Below are 24,572 nucleotides of genomic sequence, written 5' to 3'. Positions count from 1 at the left end.
ATACCTACTAAAAATTGATACTAACTTAATTTGTTAAAATGTAAGATTCACTTACAATTTTTTAAAGTTAAACTAATACAAAAGTAATTTTTGTGTTATCCGTGTAATTGCATTTTAATGTGGAAAGAATATGTTGTTTAATGTGGAAAAAACATAATATTTAAAAACATTACTTGAATAGGAAGATAAAACTACTTAAATTTAATTTAAATTGAAGATAATATATTTGAATTGAGATAAAAGAATCTTAGATTTGAAAAAGTAGTTTAATAGAAAGTATTGTTTAGTTCCCATGCCGCCTTTTAACCGGGTCATATTTAATTGAGTATATGAGTTTGGTTAAATGAGTTTTATGAGTTAAATAGATCTATTATTGAAAAAATAGCCTTTAATGACATGCCATTCCAACTTGGAGATAAAGAGGTTTTTAAGGTGTTTAGTATAATTGGGTGATTTTATTATCCTAAAAGAAACAAAAGTGATATTTGGAGGCAATTCCCCAAGTTTGGTGATCATCTAGAGAATTAACTCCATTTCTTGTGATGTGAGATATTACAATTACCTTTCTTTATTTTAATCTTTTTTTATTGAAATAATTGTTCCAAAAATAAGATTTTTATAATATTCCAGTATAGTACGCACTAGTAATCAACGTCAAACTTTAGTTGTGTAAATCTCCTCTATTTATTTCAATTCGATACTACTGGCATGAAATGTTTGAGTTAACTTACATCTAAAGATTATTCTTTTAATCAGCTTTTTATTTTATTTTACTTAAGAAGTAGTATATTGGTGATATTATCCTTGACATTATCAAGTCCGTCGGTCTTTGTGTTCCGAGACACTATTTTCTGACATTATCAAGTTTGTAGGTTTTTCCTCTGTTTTTTCCTATAACCGACTGATGTCCGTCGATTTTATCCAGAGGTATTTGGCCTTTTCTTTAGTAATGTGTACACCCAAATGTGAGTTCTCGCTAATTTTTTCATAGATCTCGTCAAATCTAACAAACAGAGTTCGATGAATATTTTGTCGAAGACTAAAAGTGTTAACATTTGGCTAACTTAAAAAACCAAAACTGTTAAGTGCATACTTAAGGAACTATTTTTAACCAACCCTCATAGTTGAGGGATCATTTTTGTTAACTTATGACAAACGTAAAAGACCAAAACCGTTAAGTGCATAGTTAAGGGACTATTTTGAACCTACTCTCATAGTTAAGAGACCATTTATGTCCTTTTCTCCATATTTTCCAACTAAATCTAAACAAAAGGACCACTCGGAAATATCAATAATATTCATTTGTTAATGCCAAGAAAGAACACTTTTTTGAATACTATAAAAAGTATATCACTTAAACAAGTTTAATTAGAAAAATCAAAATAGTAAAGATGAACATAATATCCTAAATCACAAGAGAGATTAGTGCTACAGCAACAAACCTTCAAGGAATTCTCTGAAAAAATTCCCTCTTATTTCTTATTGACTAGTAGTAGTATTTTTTGTTTTCCAAAATAAGAAAAAGTAATTTAGAGAAGAGGGGTTCTACTATCTCATCTACACCTATGTATAGAATTGAGACTTCTCCATCTAACTTAGCTGAATTCTTAAAGTACAAGCTGGAAAACTACCAAATGCAGGAGCATTAAAACATGATACAGCACCAAAATATACTGAGAAGGGGGACTTTCTGATCTTCCATAACACAGAATTTTTCCCCAAATGCTCGTTGCTCTTGAATTACGGTTCTTTCAAGCATTTCTGGTCACCAACTTCCAAAAATGATTAAACATTCAAATCTTGATCCTATGCAAACCACCTTTATAGAATATCTACACGTTTGCGGATGCCCATTGTAAAAAAGTCTCGAGTTATTTAAATTGCAGACTGTGACTCCAGCTTAATAGATGCCTTGATGAGAGAGGTAAGTGATGGATGCATCCGTGCTGTTCTCATTGAGCGAGCTTCACTTTTTCCTTCAGCATACTCCTCACCAAGTGGCCACCTTGGCCGCAAATCAAGCTGATCAAAGGAGCCATTTGTCAAATTTAAACATGGTAAGGAGAAGGGAGTGGGGAGGGGGCTTCAGCGAACAAGATTTAGAACAGAAATTCAGCAAAGCAGATAATTTTTAACTTCCGAACCTCACCCGAGCCCCTTGGGTCTCAACCAAAACCATCCAAACATGTCCTAAATCATCACAGGAACCTTCAAACCTCGAATCCGAGTCCGTTAACCCAAAATGTTGACTTTACTCAACGCTTTAACTTTTCAATTCATTAGTTTAGGTCCGAAGCATTCCGAAACGCACCCGCGCCACCCATACCCGCAAGTCATAAAACATCAAATGAACCTACGGGAAGTCTCAAATAGAGGAAAGGGGTTTAAAGCTCAAAACAACCAAACGGGTCGTTACAACAATTGAACTAGAATTGGACTCTGAAATTATAGGGACCAACTCCTCCAATCTAGTTTGTTATACACTCTATGAAGAACAACTTTAAAGCAGATAATTTTAACATGTAGGCGTTTATTTTGACTGAATACTCGTGACAAGCTTAACTTTCAAGGTATTTACGGCTTGTAATGCACAATCAACATATACTATAGGATATATGGCCAGTTTGAGAAAAGGGAAGAAATGACTAACCACAGCATCTTCTAGTTCATTTGCAGGAGGTGGAGGATCAAATCTGCCAAGACGGAAATGCTCAATGCCAGTCCAAGCAACCATTACACCTATCAAAACAGGCCAACATATTTTTTAAACTAAAAAAGTTCTCCAGTAGACAATCAACCTAGAGGCACTGCATGCCAATTTACTTGACTCAGAGAGATACAAGACCTTTACTCTAAAGCCTTAATAACTTTAAAGATAAGAAACCAAAGTTCATGTATGAAGATGAGGCAACGTAAGGAGGAGAATTGTCTAACCATTGTCAGTACAAAGGCTTGGAGGGGGGCATACAAGTTTCAGCCCTTTCCTATTCACAACCTCATCAAGCCGAGCTCTGACATACTTGTTAGATGCAACACCTCCAGACACTACCTGTGAAAGGTAAATTGAACAATTAGCATAGTTGACATTTATAGGATCTATGTGAAGTTAAGCTATTAGAGTAAAGTCAAGGAGGAAAATATTAGTCATATCAAAAATTGCAGTAAACAGAGAACACTGACCAAATGATTTATAGAAGGCTCAATGTTCAAAGCCCACTCAATTGCCCGTTCACACTTTTCCTCCAAATGTAATACCGCAACTCGCTGCATGAAGCGTTTATCAATGAGATTAAGAATATGGAGGAGGTATAGGAAACAGATTCATTGATTTGTTAACCTGCATTTTTTAATTATAAAGAAATTACATTTACGACTAGATCAATCTTCCACAAAAGCCATATACCTGAAAGGAGGCAGCAATATCTGCCCGAGCCTGTCTCTCTTCATCAGAAGCTGAAGCAAGAGAGATTTCAGCATTGCTGCATACAACGTACAAAATGTGAATAGCTACTAGGACAATGACTAACAAATGATGTACATTGTTGTCCTAGTGATTCGTTAAACCTTACGATCACAAAACAAAGCTACAAGCTACTGTACTTTCTGGACCACGATATACATGAACACTTTGCAAGAATTTCTGGTTTGATGCATCCAGTTTTTGTCCATATATTAGATAATTCATTGTTTACCTCATTGGAAATGGAAAATCAAATTCTATAAATGGAAAAGTACAAAAAACAGTGCAGATGAAATGGCGGTAAAGTTTTAAGATGAAATAAATGGAATAACACTTTGCAAAGCAGATCAATCACTTTTTTTCCCTAATGAACCACATACATTCGTTTTGCTTCAATTGCCAACCTCACTTGCGTCTTCAGACCAGCATATGAGAAGTTACAATCCTTGTGTTGTTTCATAGGGACCTAACATTTATTCACACTTTTAGCCAGTTGAGCAAACACTATCACTACTGAAACTCCTTCATAGAGAACCTGGAGACGTATTGCAGTAACTTACTTTAAAATTGACAGATTTGGCATCTCCTTCTCGAGCTAGCTCCTCCACAGCAGGGCCCCCACTCCTCCTCAAATCAAGACCAAGCCATTTTGCCGTTTTGTCATATGCCTCACCAATTGCATCATCAATTGTTGTCCCAAGTTGTATGTAATCGCCAAGATCACGTGCAAGGATTAAAAGATTATGCCCACCTAAAGAGCATATGAATGAAAGAAAAATCATTAAGTTATTTCATTCATAATCATTAAGTAATTGATATCTAATTCATAGAAAAAATACAAGTTGTCTAATTGTTTTTCACTATGAAAACTACATGTTATGTTGCTGAATTGAGAAACATACCCAATATTTAGCATACATCAATCAATTCATTTTTCTTAACTTTAGATAAGTCCGGTCCCTTAGGAAAAGAAACTAAACAGAAAGCACAGGGGAAGATTATAAATAATATGCTAGAAGGGAATCAACCTTAAGATGCTTGATTGTTTATATGAGAGATTTTCATCTTACAGGATACAATCAAAGGGCTCATAAGCATACTATCATGGACACAAATTAAACTGCAAAAAAGATGTCAGACCCTCTGGGTAGTGGGCATTCACATAAAAAAACCTAGATCTTACATATTCAAGTGATGTTCCAAGGCGAAGAACCATATAGATAGCACCATATGGTGACCATGCAATTAGAACTGGGGTAATACTGTATAATTTGGCCATATATCTCTAAAACACAGGATAAGATAACCCAGAGTATTCTAAGTAAGAGTAAATAAAACACATCTATAAGATTGTAGAAAGTTACCTACCTGAGACAAGTAGGGCCATAAAAGGAAACTGCAGCTCTCTTTCCACTAGCCTAAAAAAGAGATAACATTAGTTCAAGGAGGTTTACAGTAAACTGTGTTTGCAAATGTCTTGAAGCATAGTCTTTACGCTTTAACTTATCTGTAAGCATAAGACAGGCGGTTGCTTTTAGACACTTTGGCAACTTTCTACAGGCTTATGTAAAAAGCAATGGTGGGATTGTCTACATCTTATCTTATCTATTTATTCATATCTGAGACTCCAAATTTAATGATATCATCTGTAAATTGTAATTAATAATCTTTGTTATCTTAAGGAGACAGATAAGAGCTCTAAAACAAAATATCCCACGATATACCTAAGGTGATATCAGAGACCTCTACAACTAGATAGCAGACCATAGGTTATCATCTCACTAAAACTGATGATGCCCCTAGAAATAGAACAAAGAAGATAAAAAAAATTATCCAACTTATTTATATGATTCTCTGACAAAGTTTGGCTACCAAACAAATAGCAAAACAATCAAGAACAAGTAAAACGGAAAAGAGTTACCACAGAGGGCTTATTCATCTTACAAGATTATTCCAGCCAGAGTTTTTCTTTATTTTATTGTTACCGTCTTTTTAGCAGTATTCCGGACAAAGTGATTGGAAGATAGGAAATTCACAGTCCAGAAGTGATTGAAAGATAGGAAATTCACAGTCCAGTAGCTACCCCCGGAATTGGACAAATTTCGAACAAATTTTAGCTGTATGCACTGATCTTAATCTACTGCTTGCTAATAGCATGAAAAAATTAACCTTTATTCCATATTGCTACCTGGCAACCAGAGTATGAGCTTCCATGTGATGGACACCAACAAGAGGTAAATTATGAGAACCAGCAACTTTCCTTGCTTTCCGCACACCAACTACACAGAAATTGCACAAATAAGGTACAAGGACTTACTTACACAAGGTTCATTAGTTGTCACAAAATGCATCTGTGTGTCCCACATGAATATCCCCAATATTTAATTTTCAGATTCACAAGTAGTTGATGTTAGAATTTGACAAAGATTAAGGAATTAAGAACAATACTCTATTCTAAACAAAACAGGCACATTAATTGGTGCAGGAAGGAGAGGAAAAAGAAGAGAACAAGAAAAGAAAAGAAAAGAAAAGAAAGCAGTGATCACCCCTCCCAAAGGGAAAATTAAAACAAAACCAAGAGAAGAAAAAAAAAGGAAGGCTGCTAAAGAAAAAGATTGAATAAAACTTACTTCGCAGACAAAGGCTTAAACCAGGACCAATCGTGACAGCAACTGCAGTTAGATCCCTCTCAGTTAGATTAGCTTTATCTAGCGCTTCTTGTACCACCTGAAGGAAAATAAGTATCACATTGATCGCAAGAAGCACATGCCAGAAATATGATGTGTCAATTCAGATTAAGAAGCTAATAAACTTAGAAGTGCGAGAAATGTGGTAAGATAAGCGAGAACTGTAAAAAGAAGGGAATTTGAGGCTGCATCCTTTGGAATGACATCCACCGTGCTTTTTGAGACGAAAATCATTGGCATGCCTCAGAACTCCAAAACTGAAGAGGAATTTGAATTTTTTTCTATCATGGAATCATAGTCTATATACTTAGATTTTATGAATCAGAGTATCTGTTAACTTAGTCTAAAGGATATAGACATCAACAACAACATACCCAGTGTAATCCCACAAGTGGGGTCTGGGAAGGGTAGGATTTACGCAGACCTTACTTCTACCTTTGTGGGGTAGAGAGGCTGTTTCCGATAGACCCTCGGCTCAAAAGAAACAAAGGATATAGACCATCAATCAGTTGAATTCGTTCTAATTCATTGAATTAATCCGTTATACAAAATAGTAGGAAAAAAAAGGGACCTCAGATTATTACTTTTATCTTTGTTGGTAGAGACCCACTGATTGTCTAGTTCATTAGGGAGCAATTTTTGGAGTGACAATAGATGTATCCTTCTTTAATCATTTCCCAAAAAGTTGATAAGCTTGTCCTTAGGAAAAGATGATCTAACAAGTAAGCCACGAGAGGACATCTTTATATATAAAGCAAAAATAATCCCAGACAAGAACTTCTCTCTTCTTTCCAGCTTATCATACAACAAATCAAATATGGAAGAAAAAAGACAAGCTCAGAGAGAGAGAGAGAGACTTTAAGTACAGGAGAAACCCCCGGTAAGTTTTTTAATGAGATTTAGACGTATATTTCAGTACCTATACTAAGTTAGGCATTTTGGTTGTGCAGCTGTCTTTTGTGTGCGGCTCTAAGAAATGATTGTTTGAGCAAATGGAGCCTTCAATGGTTTCTCACCAAGGAATGTCGTGGGGACTGATTTATCCAAGTCGTGCGGACTTCTCTTGGATAGTGGTGGCAGCATCTAAGAGTAGCTTTTCCTTGGGGTATTTAGTCGAGTACTAGATGACAGTAGATACAGTTCATGAAAAAAAAAAAAGTTGATAATTTGCTACTCAATGAATACTTATCAGTTATCTGTTAATTTCAAGTTACTACTATGAAGCATAGTCTAGAGCCTGGAGGAGATCCTAAAGAGGGGCCACCAGGGAATTAAAAAATACTTTAAAAATCTCTTTCGTGATATATCTAGGAAAACTGCAAAAATAATCAAAAGATGCCAATTAGCAAATTTCTGTTGTCTAGTGAAAAGTGAGGTAATGTAGTTAGTAAAAAGGGTCCAAAAGGGAACCTTATTTGCACTAACAGAAATACAGAACATTGCTAAAAGAACATAAAATCATGATGCCCAAAGGCAATGTTCAATTGATTTAGTGAAACTTCTAGCATGTGAAATCAAATAAACCACTTGGTCAGAGTTCATTGACTTGTTAAAACCTGATAGTCTTGATGTTTAGCAAGAAGTTGATTAGTTTGCAAATTGATGTATTTTCAACCTGTCTTGTTCAAAAACATTAACATGCAGCGTTCATGGTATAACATCTAAAAAGGATGCGCACTTGATAATATAGTAACACTTTCCACCAGTGATCAACAGTTTCCAAGTTCTTGAAACAAACTACAGGGTTTACAGCATATACCTGATCAATCACCAGTGCGTGTGCTTCCTCTGCCATCTTAGGAGCAACTCCTCCATATCGAGCAAGCAGTTCTGCCTTGATGAAATACAGAACCTCAAGATTAGAGAAAAGATCACGTAATGTGGGCACACAAAAGTAGTATAATTATGATTACTTCTCGAAGTTAAAATTCTTTATAGCATTGAGAGATTCCCTGAGCAATTGACATGAAGAAAGAACAGTATCACTTCAGATATAATGATATTATGTTGACGACTCTGCAATGCATAGGAATACATCAACTTCTAAGCGCCTTCCACAAACAAAACATCCCCATTTATATCCTCCTGCTGCTATTTGCGATATACGCATCTATCACACTATCTGCCTGATTTCCTACAGAAAGTCCCACACCAATTATTATTTTATGTGTTGATTTGTAGATCATACTCTAAACAAAATAGAGTGTGCAGATCACACACTAAGCTTGTATTATAGTATTGATCTGTCAAGCCCAAGGTTAGCCTGGCTGCATCACGAATATAGCACAGCTACCTGCAGAATATTCTTGCTTAAACATTCATCACCCCTTTTGGATCCATAAAAATTGTCTTCAAGAGTCAGCAGATACTACAATGTATCTGTGAAGTCTTATGTGATGCCATGGTAGTTTCAATAAACACGTGATCCTAGAAACAGCCTCTTGCAGAAATGCAAGGTAAGGCTGCGTACAAAAGACCCTTGTGGTCCGGCCCTTCCCCGGACCCCACGCATAGCGGGAGCTTTAGTGCACCGGGCTGCCCCTAGATAACACTGGCATTTGGTACACTGGGCGAATGATTGGCTTTTCAGCTATATTAACCAAAACATATTCGCATATCTTTTATTCACTTTCCTCCACCCCTCTCCTTTTCAATTAGATTGAAAGTCTGCTCCACATTTCCTTACTGAATGATGCAATATAAGCCGCAACATTGTCCCATACTTCAACAAAAGCACCAGATACTTATACCTTTAAATGTATAAATAGGTAAGTGAATAGAAACCCCACACTCTAGCAACCAATACAGACCCCGACGTCCAACTATTTATTTAATGATGCAAAATAAATTAATAAATACATAAATAACCTATAACTAAAACAACACAAACAAGCAATAAGTGCCCAAATTATCACAGAGTAGCCATTAATTTAACAGAACCAGATGATGATATAACTAAATGGTAATTTTGGAGTCTTCCTGTAACTATATAAATACATATGGAGTACCTGAGAAGAGATAACTTGGCTGAGAATTTCACCATGGCTATTTACCTGCAAAAGGAGATACAAAAAGCTGGAAAAAAAAAACTCTACAGCTGCTTCCCCACCAAACAAAAGGATATCCAAATAAACTACTCCCTTCTTCCCATCCTAAAGGTCTCATATAGTTTACGAACTTACCCCTATTTAATAAAAATAGATAGATTTCTTCCTCTTAATATTCTGCATACTTCTTTAATATTAAGGGGTCGTTTGGTATGATGGATAAGGAACAATAATCTTGGGATAAAAATTTAATACCACTATATCCCTTGTTTGGTTACTAATCCTTGGATAAGTTATCCCAGGATTAGGATTAAAAATAATGCTGAGATAAGTTATACCTGGCAGAGGGTCGAATAACAATTCCAGAATTAATTATCCCTGGATTAAACAACGAAAATGACAAAAATAGCCTTAAGGTCCCTCAAACCCTTTTTGTACTAGATAAGGTGGAGGATAATTTTGTAAACAAACAACTTATTCTTAGAAATTATGCAATGCATATTACTTTTAATACAACAAACCAAACAATCAATAAGAAATAATATCAGATAACTTCTCTTCAATTGTCAACTTTAGTGGTGACAAATTTTTTGAAGTAAAGTGAGAGTTAATTTGAAAAACTTACAACAGCGGCAGCTGTATCATCACAGCTTGTTTCGATGCCCAAAACAACTAAATTATCATTTGCAACCATTGGAAGATTACAAGCTGAAAAAGATTTGAACCATTCGGGCTTTACTGATTTGTTATGCAATTGAAATTTACTTGTAGCTTTGAATGTGAGCTGAAGTGAGGGTCTCCATAGAAGGGTTAAACGGGAAATTGGGGAAGACAAGTTGGGTAATAATAAGGACACCATTTTGAGATAGTAGAAAATGGAAGATGGATGAGGGCTTAATCCTTGCAATATCATTTCAAATTTGGGAAAATGTTCAAATTTACCAAAAGTATGATAAAATTGGTTCCATCTTTTGTTGGTAGGTTCAAAATAGTCCCTAAAACCTACACAGTTTGGGTTCTTTAAATTTTTTAAAAGTGAGTATTTTTGGTCTCGGGTAAATAATTATCAAACTTTGATTATTAGATCTAACTAAAAATTTGAAAATAGAAAATATTTAATGAAAAATCGCATTTAGAAGTACAATTTATGTAATTTTTTATCTACTTCAAGGGTTTGGTATAGATTTTTAAGGTGTAATTTCTGTTATTAATTGTCTATTTTTTGTGTCTAATGTAATCCTTTAAGTTGAGATATCTGGATTTTTGTACAAAGATTCATGTTGTTTCTGGTTAATTTCTTTTTTCTTTTTTGTAATTTTGGTTAAATTTAACAATAAAAGTTTAATAAATACCCGACACCGATAGAGACCAAAAGTGCTCGCTTTTGATAGGCTTAAGGGACCAAAACTGCTAATATGATACTTAAATTACTATCTTGAACCTACTATAAAAAATAAGAAACCATTTTTGTCATTTTTTTTAAAAGTATTCCATTTATGATTTATCTTGCATTTGTCTTAAGGTACGGTCCATACGAATCCTTTAATGTTACTTTCTGCCTCACATTTATTGTAGAGCTAGCAAACAAACAATATGTTAGAGAAATGGTATATCAAACCATTTGGGAAGTTAGAGAAAATTTAACACATTGTTTGTTTACTAGCTCTACAACAAATGTGAGATAGAAAGTAACATTAAAGGGTTACCATTTATATAATATGTTAAACAAACAATATGTTAGTCACGGACGTACGGTTTTTATATGACTTGATAGGAGATTGTTCTGTTTCGAGTTAGAACTTGAGAATGAAGAAATTTTTAATAAGAAAACTTCCTATTTACTGAGCCCTATATAGTGCGAATTCCAATTAATCAAATCACTGAATTTCAAAGAGTATCACTTTTTTCATAAAAAAAAAAAAAAAAAAAAAAAAAAAGTCAATTGATGTTGGGACGACTTCATGTCAGTACTTCCTACAACTACAGCTTATAACCTTACAAAGCTCAGACAGAATTGTTTCCTTTGCTAGCATTACTACCAAGTGATATACAATATACTTAGAAATAGGGTCAAATGCCTTTCTAGTATTCGCAATTGTGCGACTTCATCCTGCGTTTCACTTCTGATCTAATATTACCCCACTGTAAGAGAAAAGTCTTATTTTGCCCTTTTGACTCCTAATGTAGCTCCAACGTGAAGATAATTTTGCACCATAGTCAATAGTTAAGGGGTAGATATGGACCTTTTTCCTTGAAGAATTTAGATGAGTGGACTCCACTCTTTTTACGCGGAAACTCTTTTAGTGGCAAGGGCAATCGTCCAACATCAAGGGCATAAATGAACCAAAAGTCAAATGGAAGGCAAAGTTTCCCAATTTCCAATGATATAGAGGCAAATTTGAACCTTTTCCAATACGTACAAAGAGGATCAGACAAAGAGAATTTCAAGCAATGAAAGTGGAACACAGGATGTTGAGTTATATAACTTCCACAATTCAAACCTCCAGCTAAAGGAATAAGTAACATACGCCTCCCCTTATTATGCATCTGTCATCTCAGAAAAACTAAAACTGTATCAAGAACCTCTACTCCTTATGAAGCAAAGAAGAAACCATATGCAGAAAAGATTAAAGTTGAATCAATAGTTTGCTTAAGTCCTCATAGTAGATGTTATACAATTGTACATAATGCACAGTTTTGCCCGGACATTGTTCCACACAATACATCACTTGCAAATGAATTTAATATGAAAGTTAAGTTCACTGAGAAGCAAAAAGTCCAATACTTAATAGTATGATCAGAACTCAGAAGCAAGAAAGCAGAGAACTTTGTTGGCATTTGAGATCATCAACAACAACAACAAGCCCAAGAAGCCCAGTATAATCCCACCAAGTGGGGTCTGGGGAGGATAGAGTGTACGCAGACCTAACCCCCACCTTGAAAGGTAGGGCGGCTATTTCCGAAAGACCCTCGGCTCAAGAGCATTTGAGATCATCGGAGAAGCAAAAACTCCTACACTTAGTGTGTGTTCGGTATGGAGGAAAATATTTTTCCTCCATACCGAACACACCCTTAATCTTACGAAATAAAGCAAAAGGAGGAGCAATGGTAAGCATCTCTCTGATCTACTTGAAGAATCAGTGCCGTCAAAGAACGATTTAGCAAGCGTACTCATCCAGTGACCATGGCAGCAATTCACTACACGCTAGAGAACAACGAACACTGATGCAAAGTACATCAATACTTTAAGACGTGTAGCGAAATAGTCAAAGAATTCATTGAACTGAGTACTTCTCTCACAGCTAAGAGAATATGTTGTAGAACTTGCAAATGAAAGGATCTGCTGAACAATCAAGTTCACTGTCATTATTTTGAATTTAAAAGAGCTACATAAAATTCGACTGCATAATATGCTACCACCTCACCCCTCCCAACAAGCTAACAGAACCAGCAAAATGAAAAGAAAAGCAATAACGAAACCCCCACTAAATTAGTGCTTTACCTACATTTCATAGGACTTACCTGAAGCACTGGAAACAGAAGTTCCAAGCGAGCAAGTACACAAATTAGACTAACTAGTTACCAATTACTAGCACAACAGCAAAAAAACCATATAAATCCTGGCTGGCAAGGGATGCCATCATTGATGACTGTTCCTCGGCGGTAGCAGCATGCCAGAGTCTATCACTTTAAAGAGAAAAACAATAACGAAACCCCATAAGATCAGTGGTTTACAAACATTTTATAGGACTTACCACCAGAAGCTCTCGAAGCAGAAATTCTAAGCAAGTACACAAATTAGGCCAACTAGTCATTAATTGCTTCAATAACACAAAGCATCTATACCAATCCTGGCCGGCAAAGGATAGCATTTGACGAATGTCCCTTCGAAGTAGCAGCATCTATCACTTTTGACATGAATTCTTTGAGTTATAGTACCAAGAAGGAGTTTGTTGACAATTGGAGCAAACTGAACTTGCAATTCACGTGCACACCACTATTGTCTCTTTGTTTATACAACACTCTGCATGCAAAGCCAGTTATATAAACCTGAGTCTGAATGATTCTCTCACCCTTGGCCTTGTCCTGCTCAAAAGGAATTGACTTTTCCGTGTACCATTTTTATTTTTGGATAAGTACTTTCCCTTGTAACTGTCTTCCATGTAAACGATTAGAAAGTCCAGCACTCTCTCAACTTGGAATATCTCAAGTACAAGATTAAATGACTATCCCAACTTATGAAGCAACTATTTGAACATTCCATCCTTACAAATAACTCATAAAACACACTCAGTGCCTTCCATGTATCCAGTATGTCTTCTTTCTCATCCAAATTGCTGAAATTTGAAGATATCCTATAGGAGGATGAAATATTTGCTCATACTGGAAATTAGAAAAGCATAAAGCTATGATTCCTACTCAAAGCCTCCATCGGATTACATAAGCATGCCCAATTATTAGTAAACCGCCATTTTCACCAGATATTGAATCACAGCCATTACAGAATATTTCCGTGTCATACAAACCCAAGCTGTCCAGAACAAAGCCCTCATGCACAGACAAATATTCAAGTCTGCCTGGCCGTTACTCATCGAGTCGACCCCTCACAATCTTATTGAAAAAAACACGTGCAGACAAATGTATGATAGAAATGCATATTCATGGGAGGACACTCAAAAGTACAACACCTATTTTACATTAACACCTACTTAGATAAGCTGAATAAATTACTCAGAGTCCTAAAAACAACTTTTGCTTATAAGTGAGTACTCACAGTGGATGCCATAGAATTACAAACAATGCATGCTTTTGGTCTGGTGTTATCCACACAATTCATCACTTGGAAATGAATTTAATTAGAGAGTTAATACCCCTTTCTCTTGGGCAACTTTGTTGGCATATTTTAGAATGATCAGAGAAGCAAAAGGTGAGTACTTAAACTGTCAAGGAATTCCTTCACTCAAATTTACAAACAAGCAATTGCTTTAGTTCGGCTTATGTTCCTTTACAATAGAATTGACATTCAAAGTAAACCATGGCTCACGCCTTTTTTTAAGTATGTAAACCATGGCTCATGCCTATTAAGAATGAATAGTTGATGGAGAAAGCACGATCATCCATTTATAGCTAATCATCCTTCATACACATGTGGAGAGGTGGAAAGACAGAGACAAACTTTTCTTTCAATAGCGAGGTATTAACTACAGGCAATTCGTTAATCCAAAAAAATATACCATAGACGATAAGAGTCTCGAACGTACACGAAGGAAAAATAATCTCTGCTTCTTAAAAGTAATCTAAATGGAGAAATAAAGCAGTCCAAAAACAGTTGGTCAAGTCCACAAACTATGAACGACCAAGGTGGCAATCCATTGATGTGGCTAGAAACAAGGAACACTTCTAAAACCAGTAACTATGCTAACTAATTAAAGATTTCATTGAACTATTGAAATCACTGTCCATTTTCACATTGAAAGAGTTACATACAATTCGATTGTGTAATATCCTGTACTACCACCACCTCATGTCACCTCCCTAATTTAAAAGTAATCAAAGGACAGAGAAAAACAACTAAAAGAAAAAACATAAAAATCAATGCTTTACATACAGAACCCTGGAAACAGAAATTCTAAGCAAGCAAATACACAAATTAGACTAACTAGTGACAATAACGAAAAGCATCCATACCAATCCAGGCTGGCAGGACACCAACTTCTGCGATGATATAAAATGGCTTATCTCTCGGCGATAGCAGCATCTATCACTTTGACAAGAATTCTTTGAATTCTGAATCTCTTGGTGTAAGTTAAGAGGGACCAAAGCACAATAAAGCAAAGAAACTTGCAGACCACTATACAGATTCCTTTGTTTTACCCTATTCCTTGGATTTTAAGGCTGTTAGATAAACCTGTGTCTGAATGACTGTCCTCCCAATTTTAAACCCAGGCACCACAGTAAATCCCACCTTTGGCCTCGTCTTGCTCAACGGGAATTGACTTTTCCTTGTAACATCTTCCATGTACACCATCGAAAAGTCTACCCCTCTCTCAACTTGGAATATCTCAACTATAGGATTAAACGAGTAAGCCAACTTATGAAGCAACCATATTGTACTAGCCATCCTTACAAACAACTCGTAAAACACACTTAACGACTTCCATGAATCCACTATGACTTCTTTCCCCTCCAAATTTCTGAATATCGATGATTCTATTGTCGGGTGAATTATCTGCTCGTACTTCTTCTCGCAAAATCTTGAAAATGCACAACTAGGATTAATACTCAATATCTCCATTGGATTACATGAAACATGCTCAAGTAATTGTTTCAAATAATCATTCTCACCAGATACTTCTTCATCACACAAACCGTAATCTTCTAGATCAAAACCTTTAAACATGCCCAAACAAATATATGACAAAAATGCATATTTATGGTGTTCTTTTTCTGCATAACTAACATCAGAATACGCAGAATTTGCTGCTTTCTCCAAATCCCAACCTGCCCTTTTCATTAACTCCATCAATAACTTAGTAAATTTGTTCGCTGACTTAATCGAATCGCGTAACATAGATTCAAAAACACGAACTGTACATAATATCTCCGTACTACTATTATTCAATTTTTCATTTTTCACCCCTAACTTTCTTGACAACCCCAAATTAAAATCTTGCAATTTATCCAATTTCTTCTTCAAAATTGAAACTTCATCATCTTTAGACTCCATATAAGAAAGTAACTGATTTACCATAGTCTCCAAAACTCTGAGCTTGCTCTGATGCTCTTGTACCTGTTGGGATCGAAATATTCAGGGCGTCACGCAGAAGCTAATAATTGCAAACCTTGAACGACAATAAATCAGACAACAAAGAAAATTATACTAAAATAGGTATAATATTCTAATATGGGTTTGATCAATCGATCTACATATGAAGAAACTAATGAAAAAACTACATAACACAATTGTGGTAGAATCCAGATAAAGTAGGAAATTCAGGACAAACCTGAGATTCCAGTTCTGACCCTACAAGAACACCAAGATTACAACTCGGGTTTCTTCTAAATTCCTTATACAAACTCTTCATATGAAAAACTAATATAAAAACATAAAAATACTGAGCACAATTAGGGTAGAATCCAGATAAAGTAGGAAATTCATGACAAACTCTAACAAACTAATATAAAAAAATAAAAATATTGAACACAATTACGGTAGAATCCAGATAAAGTAGGAAATTCAGGACAAACTCTAAAAGACAAATATAAAAACATAAAAACTACTGATTATGGTAAAATCCAGATAAAGTAGGAAATTCAGGATAAACTCTAACAAACTAATATAAAAACTACTGAACACAATTACGGTAGAATCTAGATAAAGTAGGAAATTCAGAACAAACTCTAACAAACTAATATAAAAATATAAAAACTACTGAACAAAATTATGGTATAATCCAAATGAAGTAGGAAATTCAGGACAAACTATAACGTATATAAAAACATAAAAACATCTCAACACAATCACAGTAGAATCCAGATAAAGTAGGGAATTCATGACAAACCTGAAATTCCAATTCTGACCCTACAAGAACATCAATATTACAACTTGGGTTTCTTCTAAATTCCTTATACAAATTCTTCATTTCAGTTAACTTCTGAAGAACTGAAACCAAAACTTTATCAGCTGATTCAAGGGCATTTTCGTCAAAGGGAACATGAGCTGTTTGTAACTGAAGATAAGAAGCTTCAAATGACGACATTGTAGCGAAAAGTGAAGAAATAAGGGATTTAGTAAAATGGGTATTTGTTAACTGAGGGTATTTTTGGAAATCAGGTTTGATTACAACGACTTTTTGGTCAGTTATGAATTCTTCGGTGGAATTAAGGAGAGTAAAGACATCATTGGTAGTGTCGGTGTTGTTGTTTTCTTCATCGTCGTTGAAGAGTTCGAAGGTTTTGGTTCGGACAACATGGGCGAATTTGGTAAACATGTCGGAGATTTGTGGGGGTTTTGTTGTTGTGCCTTCCATTTCTTCTAGCATGTGTTATTGTAGAGACATATAGTATATGTATTGTATCTTAGAGTTTACACAGAGATGAAAGTAAATTCTTGGCTTGTGATTGAGAGTTGAGAGAAGAAATATGGGTGGGAGTGTGTGAATGGGGTGCCTTCGAAGGAAGGTATGTGTGTGGAAGCTCCTTTCTCTTCTTTGTCTGTGATGTGATGGCGGTATGTGCTTGTGGCACTTTTTCTCTTTCATTTCATCTTTGTTTTTTGTGTGTGTTTTGCTAGTTTGAGCAATATTTTTTCGGAAAAGGCTCATTATCCAGATTTAGCTTGCAAGTACTAGTGTGCATTCACGATTGGATTAGATCGGAGCGACGCAATCAAAATTTACAAGCGGTGGAAGGCGGAGAGGAAGAGATTGAAGATTTGATAGCAAGTGGAGTTGACCAAATGGAACACTTTGAAGATATCTTTATGACCGAATATGATATGTTGGATATTAGCCAAATGATTGACATTTTTTTATTTTATTATTCTACTATTTCTTTGCAACTCTTGTATTATTTGCAAGTTAAAAAAAAAACTACAACTTGCAAATAAATGTTATCCATGAATGAATAAAATATATGGCTCATTGAGCTTTCTTCTATTTACTTCTGTTCATAATTTTACTTATATTAAGTTAGGAATATACTTAAAATATACTAAGAATATATTTATAATATACATCTACTTAAATTAAAAACTAGAAAGTTATATACTTGAAAAATAACCAAAATATACTAAGAACATACTTATAATATAAATATACTTATGTATATATATATATATATATATATATATATATATATATATATATATATATAACTTAAATATATATATATATATAACTTTTAACTATATATAGTATACATATAACTTAAACATATATATATATATAAGTTATATAACCTAAGTATATTGATATATATAAGTATATTCTTAGTATATTTTAGGTATATGTAATATAACTTAAGCATATAACTTAATATATATATATATATATATATATATATACGTATATGCTGTTAGTCAGTAAATATATAAACTTTACTTATAAACTTATATAACATATGTAAATATACCTACAATATACTTATAAATATTATTATATATATATATATACTATACAAAAAAAAAAGGTTTTCTAACGTTTCAAACCGGATCGGTCCGGTTTTCACTTTGAAACCGGTAAACCGGAACCGGTGGCCGGTTCCGGTTTGAACTGGATAACAGGTTTAATTTGATGCATAACATTACAATCGTGTAATTTCTCCAAAATCATATCATTCGTCTTTCTTAACGTTTGATACGGAAAACAAAACACTTCAACGTGTTAAAAGGGCCAAAGAATCTGTCTTGACTTCAAAATCGAACTGCGAAATGAGATAACCTTTGACAAAATTTAAAAAAGTATTTGTCTAAATATTGGTATTTGAACAAAATATCATAGAGTATAATAAATTGTTTTCTTTTGGGTCCCGAGGAGGGAGCATGATTAACATTTAACGGTAATAAAGAAGGATTGCTACAGTGACAGGGCGTTGAGGTATTTCCACACTCACAGCCAGTGGCCGACCGAAAGACCAATTAAAAATTTTCTAATATGAAATTTACTGAAACTTAATCATTAGGATTCCATTATTGTTATTTTCCCATATTACTTATTTTTACTCTACTGTTTTCCCCCTTATCCTCTGACAATTTAACATTATTTGATTTAGCACATGATCTGATTTGGTATGATATTAATTGGTTTAAACTTTAAAATGCATGTTTTAGTGAATTAGTTTTCTAATCAATAGTACTATTTAGTGCTTAATACTTCATCCGCTCACTTTGATCTGTCACGTGTCGCTCGAGAGTTAATTTGACTAATTTTCGAAATTAAATTGAATTAGATTAATTCAATATATTATAATTAAAATTTAGAATATAGTTTGACTTTCGAATAAATAAAAAATGATAAGTAAAAATGAACGGATGAAGTATTTAATATTTTCGGAATTTCTGAGAATTTACCTTTGAACTTACTTCCCTAAGATATGGTGATACTAGTAGTAGTATAGGTACATAATGTAAAGGATTATTGATCCGGGATTATCCTTTCTCCTAGTTGTCATTTCAGTTTTTAGATCAAATAAAAATAAAAAGATTCCTATGACTGGAAGAGAAGGAGAATCATTCAATTATTCTTTCTTAAAAATAATTTACCAAATGAAATTTGTCTATGTTTGAGATATATATGTGATACGAATTAAGTGGAACTGAATTTAGTCATGTTAAAACTTTTACTTTTAATTCTTACATTTTCTGAGATTCTTTTAGTCCTGCCAGATATTTAAATGTCAATGAAAATATAGAATTTTTTAAATTTAATTTAATTTTATATATTGAGACAATGAGATTCATATTGGAGCCTAGAGTATAATTCACGGGTTTAATATGAACTTATAGTAATTTAAGCTCAAACTACGTATATATGTTAAAGGGTCTATTAAATAAGTAAATTAAATAGGCTTTGATAGAATCCAAACCCTTAATTTTCAAATTTTGAAACCGTATTTACATGTAACAAACTTATCAACTTGTTCGGAATTGTAGCATCACAAATAATATTGTCCCCGTTTAACTTATAGAAGTATTGTTTTGTATTATTTGCTCAAACAACTAATAAATAATACTCTATCCGTCTCAGTTTATATGAAGCAGGGGCGTATCCAGTCGGGTTCGAATGTGTTCACCCGAACACCCTCAACATTACAATGTATAAGGTAATTTTTTATTTTATGTACATATATAGATTTTGAATCCCCAAAACACAAGACTAGAGGTTTGCTCAATGGTTTAAGGAATTTAAAACTCACCTTGAACTTCCAAGTACTACATTTTTATTTTTCGAAACTCCTTGGTGAAATTCTTGGATCCGCCACTGATATGAAGGTGTTTGACTTGGCAGAGAGTTAAAGAAAGAAATAAAAACTTTTGAAACTTGTGATCTAAAATGAGTCATTGATATTTGATCATTTCATTACGGGTAAAATGAGTATTTAAAAGTTATATTATTATTAAATATATAAATGTGTCATTTTTTTTTGGGACGAAGTAAAAAAGGAAGAGTGTCATATAAATTGGGACGGAGGGAGCACTAGCACTTCATAGCTCAAGCTTCTAAAAAATATCAAATATGCTATAAAAACAAGTTTAGACTTCCGTGAAATTCTAATGGAAGAGAAATATATACATTAAGGGGTCGTTTGGTAGAAGGTATAAGCTGGGATATTTCAGCACTAATTTTATACCACGTTCGGTAGAAGGTATAAATTTATCCTGAGATAAATTTATACCTTGTATCAAATATGGTATAAAAATTAGTGTTGGAATATCTCAGCTTATACCTTCTTATCCCACTTATACTGGAATTATTTTATACCATCTTTTAGATGGTATAAAATAATCCCAATAAATAGAATAAATTAATCCCAAAATTATAATCCCGAGATAATTTTAATTATCTACCAAACGACCCCAAGTCATTAACCATGTTATACAAAGTCACGCGAATATAGCATAGTATGATGAGAAAAGGCACAGCACGAAGCGTGATGCATGCAAAGTTGGATAAGAGTTTGATGCCCACTTTTGAAGGGGATTTTTTCTATAAAAATGAAGTTAGTGGGCTTCACATCCGTACTGCGTAAACAATCATAGCAACTTTATTAATTATGTTTCTTTGTCATTATTCTTCACTATCTTTTCTCTGCCTAACAGTTGCCTTATATCATGCAATTTCTAGAATTTTCTAGTTTTTCCTTTCCGTTGGTCTTATGGGGTTGAGATATTAATTGATTAGTACTCCCTCGATCCCAAAAAAATTATCTTAATTTAATTTGGCACGAACAAGAGTGAAGTCAGGTAATGATTAGGGGGTTCACCCGAACCCCTCCTCGGCAAAAATTTCTCAATATATCCAAGGTTAAAATTATTTTATATATATAGATAGTAGATGTTGAACTTCCTTAGCTTCTTCGTTTGTCTACTACTTTATATTTTGAACCCTTAGTGAAAATCTTGCTACCGCCACTGGATACAGGGTTTAAGTAATAAAGGAAGACTTTTGAAGTGTATGGTCTAAAATAATTCTTAGATATTTATGTGGCTGTAAATCATCTTATAAAGTTAAATTATTTTTAAATATTGAAATGTGCGAATTTTTTTAGGACAAACTAATAAGGAAAATAAAACAATCTTTTTAGGATGGGGATGGAGGGAGTATATTATATTAATGTAGTGTAAGAAATAAAATAATATTGAAATTTTCAAGTCAAGCAAACGTTCCATTTTTTCCACACGTCTACCGTTATCCCGAGATTTCACTCTTTTAACCTAACGAGAAATTAGTTTTACTGATCTTTTCTAATCAATGATTAAATCTTTACAGAAATAATTTGCTGCATGGTGAAATTTTAAAATGTTGGAAGAAACTCGATAGTTTTGGATTTGGTAGGTGGTAATGAAATCATCGTGTTTGGTATAAAGATTGCTGATAGGGAGTTTGGACCAGTTGAATGCGATATCTCAATTGTCTTTGATACTCATGTTGGAAGCTTTTGAAGTTGGTGGGATTCAAGGAAAAAATCAGTTATTTTTTGTTACATCAAATCAATAAATATAATCACTAAAAGACATGATGCAGTAGATGAGGCTGCTCTTCAACATAAGAAGTAAAAGGTAAGTAAACTAACACCTAAGCCCAATTAACGTACGGTCTATGTTGGAATTCAAATTTTACACGCTTAAGAGTCTTCAATTAATTAGATTAGGATTGAAATTGAGAAGCAATTTTTGTTTCAAACTCTATTTTACCAAAATAGCCAATAAAAATATAATAGAATTAGACTAAAAGGATACTTAAGTCGATCAATATTTTACGAATGCGCAATGCTTTTAAACGTGAAATGAAAATGGTAAAAAAAGCTCCTAACGTATTGAAAGTGGTTTAAATTTGCTCTCCTCCACCTATTGGACCCCTATTGCGCTTAACGTTAGTTTTCGGGTTAAAATTGCCCCTCCTTCCACCTATTGGGCACCCAATTGCCTTTACGGTTTAAAATGTCCCTCCTTTTAATAGGATTATAAAATATCATATGTATGATTTTAATTAAATAGATTGTACTGATTTATTTGTCCACATAGATATAAGACACCAAAGCATATCTATATCTATATCTATATATATAAAATAGGAGAGGTAAGCAATGTGGTTAAGCCAAGTGGCAAGCTAAAAACAAGTCACCTGGCAATTTTAAGACAAAGTTAATGAGAATTAGGACAAAGGATTTTATAATTATTATCAAATTCCTTAATTGATGAATTAATTTTATAACTGGAAATAAAGTTTAAATTTTTTAATATAAAGCTAGCATAATTATCTAAAACAACTACTCATCTTTATCATTAGCATCGTAATTTTAGGACTTTTCAAATTCAAACCATCTCTTTTGAAAACAACTATTTATTAACCAATGAAATTCTGTTTTTTTTTATCAGTAAAGTAGAATATGTAAATATACATTTTCACAGCTATAGAGACAACTATTATAGAAATAAATACCGATTTCATGGCTTTTACGTTTATAAATAAATAAATATTTGCTTGAGTTTACGTGATTAATTGAAAATTTAATCTTAAGCAATTCAAAATATTTAGTGTAAGCATCAAATGTATTTCAATAAGCCAATTAATGATATTTTATAAATAAGGAAAAAAGGTAAAGACAAAATAAATAAAGTGGACAAAATTCACTACTTCATAGTTGTCACGACCTATTTTGCCTAAGACATGGGGGCACTTACCTTCCAATCTCGGTAAGTGAATTATATATATATATATATATATATATATATATATATATATATATATATATATATATATATATATATATATATATATATAGTATAGAATAGTGCGGAATAATAATAACACCCCCAGGGTCTAGTCTGAATAATACAAGAGCATCTAGAAGGAAATAATACAAGTCTGGAATAATAATACATAAAGTATATATGTCTCTGAATAGAATAGGATATAAAGATAGAGAAGTCTTCAAGGCAGCGAACGACCATGCTCACCCTGGTGACTCGGAGATAATGCTGAAGCGATTATCAGTCAAGCGTCACGGAAGTGGATCCGACCTGATACTCTGCATTCATAAAGGAATGCAGCAAGTGCAGGTCAGTACAAAACAACAATACTGGTAGGCTTCATCAGCCGACTAAGAATAGCTAACACAATCTAGTTAATAAAGTAGATAAGCAGATAAACCAACAAGTATAAGGCAAACGCAATCAGATCCAAGTACACGTCTTCACCTAAGTAAAGCATCTAATCTCAAATGAGCCAAGTCTGAAAGTATCGAGTCTGAATCCAACATCACAAGTACATTACCAAAACATCTCAAAATCAAGTCATAATGCAATGCAATGCAATAGTGTATGAATACAATGCAATGCAATAGTGTATGAATACAATGCAATGCCATGCAAATGTTGTGTACACATGTACTCCGGACGGAAATATCGATATCTCGATAGCACAACCCAGTGTGACTCGCGAAGTCTAAGTGCCACCCGTCCCGGATCTTTGCCCAACAGACAGACGGGACCCCAGATCTTTGCCCACAGGGGGTTCTCACCGGCACCACTCTAGGGGACCCGCGGAGTCCATGCACTTACTCAATCAACGATTCCGGAACTAACATCAGACATCGGTCATCTTACGTCACTCAAGTAAAACCGAGTCCAACTCATCAAGTGTTTCATCAAATATCATCAGTATCTCAACAATGTATCATGAAAATGAGAGTCCGTGCAATACATGTATTAACATCAATAATCATGCTCAATATAATGGGTACGCCAACAATATATCCGAATCACAAATACCAACAGTGGATATGCCAACAATATCGTAATCAAGATGAAAAACAGAATCCAACATCTATCAGCAACTCATGCATCAAGCCAACACAATAGAACAATCAAATCGCAACATAACAGGGTGGCTAGCCCCAAACACACAACAGGGCCCAACCTAAGGTAATATCCAACCCAACTTCATACTCGAAGGTTCACATGCTGTCTCCGACAATATAATCTAAATATTTGCTTCGCTATACGAAGTCTCACCAAGGGTAAGCCATAACCTACCTGGATGGCCGAACCGTAACACCAACAACTCGCTCTTTTGCCTTGCCTTTCCGTTGAACATCAGAACCAAAGTAGTCTAAGCATAATCGAAATCTAGATTAGAAATCATGAAGAGTGATACT

General features: G+C 34.0%; 2 protein-coding genes across 5 annotated transcripts; both read right to left on the bottom strand.

Annotated features, from left to right (window-relative positions):
• Positions 1-1,429: 1,429 nt before the first annotated feature.
• On the bottom strand, positions 1,430-10,141 carry LOC132640740 (probable tRNA N6-adenosine threonylcarbamoyltransferase, mitochondrial). 2 transcript variants are annotated; one of them, XM_060357489.1, is made up of 13 exons: positions 9,820-10,141; positions 9,156-9,200; positions 7,907-7,981; positions 6,091-6,187; positions 5,649-5,739; positions 4,829-4,878; positions 4,021-4,211; positions 3,841-3,926; positions 3,404-3,479; positions 3,181-3,264; positions 2,935-3,049; positions 2,651-2,739; positions 1,430-2,022 (listed from the first exon to the last, which is right to left on the bottom strand). In XM_060357489.1, the coding sequence occupies exons 1-13, from the start codon at positions 10,105-10,107 to the stop codon at positions 1,876-1,878; spliced, it is 1,434 nt and encodes a 477-aa protein (XP_060213472.1). In that variant the 5' UTR covers positions 10,108-10,141; the 3' UTR covers positions 1,430-1,875. The 2 variants fall into 2 exon arrangements, with proteins under 2 accessions (XP_060213472.1, XP_060213473.1); XM_060357490.1 differs by lacking the exon at positions 9,156-9,200 and having other exon boundaries at positions 9,820-10,138.
• Positions 10,142-11,805: 1,664 nt separating this feature from the next.
• LOC132640739 (protein GRAVITROPIC IN THE LIGHT 1) lies at positions 11,806-17,445 on the bottom strand. 3 transcript variants are annotated; one of them, XR_009582354.1, is made up of 3 exons: positions 16,757-17,445; positions 14,883-15,984; positions 11,806-12,537 (listed from the first exon to the last, which is right to left on the bottom strand). XR_009582354.1 is itself a non-coding variant. In XM_060357487.1 (2 exons), exons 1-2 carry the CDS (start codon positions 17,234-17,236, stop codon positions 15,070-15,072), a joined length of 1,395 nt encoding a protein of 464 aa, XP_060213470.1. In that variant the 5' UTR covers positions 17,237-17,445; the 3' UTR covers positions 14,628-15,069. The 3 variants fall into 3 exon arrangements, 1 of the variants encoding a protein (XP_060213470.1); XR_009582353.1 differs by having other exon boundaries at positions 11,806-12,534; XM_060357487.1 differs by lacking the exon at positions 11,806-12,537 and having other exon boundaries at positions 14,628-15,984.
• Between the last annotated feature and the right edge of the window lie 7,127 nt (positions 17,446-24,572).

Source organism: Lycium barbarum, chromosome 5 (genome assembly GCF_019175385.1).
Source record: "Lycium barbarum isolate Lr01 chromosome 5, ASM1917538v2, whole genome shotgun sequence".
In the NCBI taxonomy this organism is placed as follows: Eukaryota; Viridiplantae; Streptophyta; class Magnoliopsida; order Solanales; family Solanaceae; genus Lycium; species Lycium barbarum.
The sequence above is the reverse complement of the archived record's forward strand: the minus strand, read 5'-3'. Positions and strand labels throughout refer to the sequence as shown.